Here is a 2,625-nt window from a genome sequence, read left to right as displayed (position 1 = left end):
GTGTGTGTGTGTGTGTGTGTGTGTGTGTGTGTGTGTGTGTGTGTGTGTGTGTGTGTGTGTGTGTGTGTTGTGTGCCGGGCGGTGCACAAAACGTAACGCACGCGTAACATAGGGTGGTGATTGAACACACACAGCACGATGTTTCCGTGATCCTGGAAGATGCGAGGAAAGTGAATTCGAACGAAAAAAAAATAATGAGTAAATGTGTGGATTCCAATACGATATATTTACGCACGTAGTAGATATACGCGTGCGTTACGTATCCCCGGGATAATGCTGTCGTCAAGAGGCAATCGTCGACGACATCCTTGAACACGTTTGTCGGAGCACTCTGTTTCGACTCCAACAATTTTGGAGCCAACGACGTAAGGTTCTGATCGATGTTGCTTGATTAGATTTATCGCGAGGATTTCTCTTTTTTCAATGCTTCTGGCGGAATATCCCTTCAGACAATTAATGTACGTATATCAAATCAAGATTTGTCGTTATGTCAGATGTCCTGACAAACAGCGATCTTATTTTTATGACAACGCGCGCGGGAATGGACCTTTTTAAAAATTAATAAAGTCTGATGCCAAAGATAGAAATACGTAGAAATCTTATAAAAATTTTTATAAAAGTATAAAAAATAAATTTGAAAGAAAATTATAGAAGAAAAGTATATATAAGTTGGAATACATAATTTATGTTTTGTCGATACACATGAAAAAAATATCGTATGAATAATTAGAATGAGTTGAAAATATAATTAGTATATTTGTATCTTTTACAAATTTTAGATGGCATTATCAATTATTTAAAAAGATCGACGTTATAAAATTCATTATCTATTTCTACACAAACAAAATTTATTTATTTAAATAAACTTTTAACATATCTCATCTTTCGTATCATAATTTAGTATTTGAAGATTACTAAAATTATTATTGCATTAATTTTGCATTACGCATTATTAACTTTAAAAGATAATTATATTTATTATAAAATCTATAATATTTTAGAATATTTATTAATGTGCTTTTTATCTTTCATGCACAGAGTTCCATTAACATTTTACTAATCTATTTTCTTATCTATTTTCGGAGGAACACTCTTTATGAAAAGATAATTTAACCTATCTTTTTCACATATGTTAATTATGTCAGAAATTTAAATTGTCCTGAAGAATACACGAATATTCTGTACATGCACGTTTTTCCTAAAATTGTTAAATAAATAAGAAAAAGAGAGGAAAAAAGAGCCGAGAATTGCTGCTTGTGAATGTTCACACACAGACACAGACATGAAACATCATTATCAATTGAGCATGCGTAACTTATGCATCTCATTCGGCTCGTTAGAGCAGTAATGTATTTTAATTGGCCATTGCGTAGTATTAGACAATACGGTCTCTCCAAAAAACTTGTCATGTAGGTTACCAATAGTTTTATCGAACTATATTCGCAACAATTTATCAAACAATGTGCACAAATAAACGTGCATAGAAGTGATCAAGTTTTAATATTTACTTTTTTGTGAGTGACTTTACAGTGAAAAACTACAAAGTTTAAAATAAAAACAATGTAAATGTAACACAAGGGTATATAAGTAAAAGCCGAATTACTAAGACAGTTACTAAAACATAATCATATTTCAAATAAAATAAAATAAGATAGACGTTTCGACGAAACAATTAGGTCATTATCAATGTATTGTTCCGTCGCTTGTGTATTCGGCCGCTCTTTCAATTACGTACTTATTCTACTACACCGATTGACATTTATAAGAATAGAGGGAACATGCAGGTTACATTAAATTGCGTTTTGTCACTTTATTTTATGTAATTAATTTAATCATATATAATTATAGTTAGAATATAAAGCGTTCAATTTGCAAATGTATAACCATTAGCATGGAACTATTTTTATATGTACCGGAACAAGAAACAACATTGATAATGACCTAATTTGATCGAAACGTCTATTTTATTTTATTTCATTTGAAATATGATTATGTTTTAGCAACTGTAATCCGGCTTTTTTCATATACCTTTGTGTTATATTTACATAATTTTGACAAGTGAGCTTTATATATTTAGTTTTTTTTAAATAAAAGTAAAATATTATTTCAAAAAATTATTATTCATAACGTCTTAAATTGTTCTCAGCGCTGTAGAGTATGTTAATTAATATCTTGGTATTCATTTACTCATGTTGAAATTAAAAAAATAAAATATATTAATTAAAGATTATTTATTCATTAGATCAATAAGATTTTAATAAAAAAAATTTTTAATGTTATGTGACATTTAATAATTAACATTCTATATGAGCAATAAATAATATTATTATGAAACCAATCCATCTATTAAAAAAAATTGAAAAAAATCTTAGAAAAATGATATTTTTTTTAATAGGATAACAGTATCATAAAAAAATAAGTATTAAAACTCATAATAGTAAATTTTTTCAAGAAATAATAAATTCAACTACTACGAAAAAAAGATGATTAAAAACATTATTTTCAAAAGCATCTTATATGTTCTTTGATGCAGGTAGGTAGGTTCGGACAAAAAGCTTTTGTCTCGATAAACTTCTCTTGTGTAGCCATTAGGCTTTTTCTTCTCTCTCTCTGTCTCTCTCTCTC

The 2,625-nt window shown here is 28.7% G+C and overlaps 2 protein-coding genes across 2 annotated transcripts in view; both read left to right on the top strand.

Moving 5' to 3' along the window:
* LOC105617384 (nuclear transcription factor Y subunit gamma-like) overlaps positions 1–1,060 on the top strand; it is an 11,687-nt gene extending 10,627 nt beyond the window's left edge. Inside the window, exon 4 of the mRNA XM_012198940.1 lies at positions 1,039–1,060. Coding sequence (XP_012054330.1) covers positions 1,039–1,060 — 22 coding nt within the window. The remainder of the gene's footprint in view (positions 1–1,038) is intronic.
* Positions 1,061–2,517: 1,457 nt separating this feature from the next.
* LOC105617382 (eyes absent homolog 4) overlaps positions 2,518–2,625 on the top strand; it is a 10,794-nt gene continuing 10,686 nt past the window's right edge. The window contains exon 1 of the mRNA XM_012198938.1: positions 2,518–2,533. Within this exon, the coding sequence (XP_012054328.1) occupies positions 2,518–2,533 (16 nt within the window). The remainder of the gene's footprint in view (positions 2,534–2,625) is intronic.

The sequence above is a fragment of the Atta cephalotes genome, assembly GCF_000143395.1.
Source record: "Atta cephalotes unplaced genomic scaffold scaffold00012, whole genome shotgun sequence".
Classification (NCBI taxonomy): domain Eukaryota; kingdom Metazoa; phylum Arthropoda; class Insecta; order Hymenoptera; family Formicidae; genus Atta; species Atta cephalotes.
The sequence above is the reverse complement of the archived record's forward strand: the minus strand, read 5'-3'. Positions and strand labels throughout refer to the sequence as shown.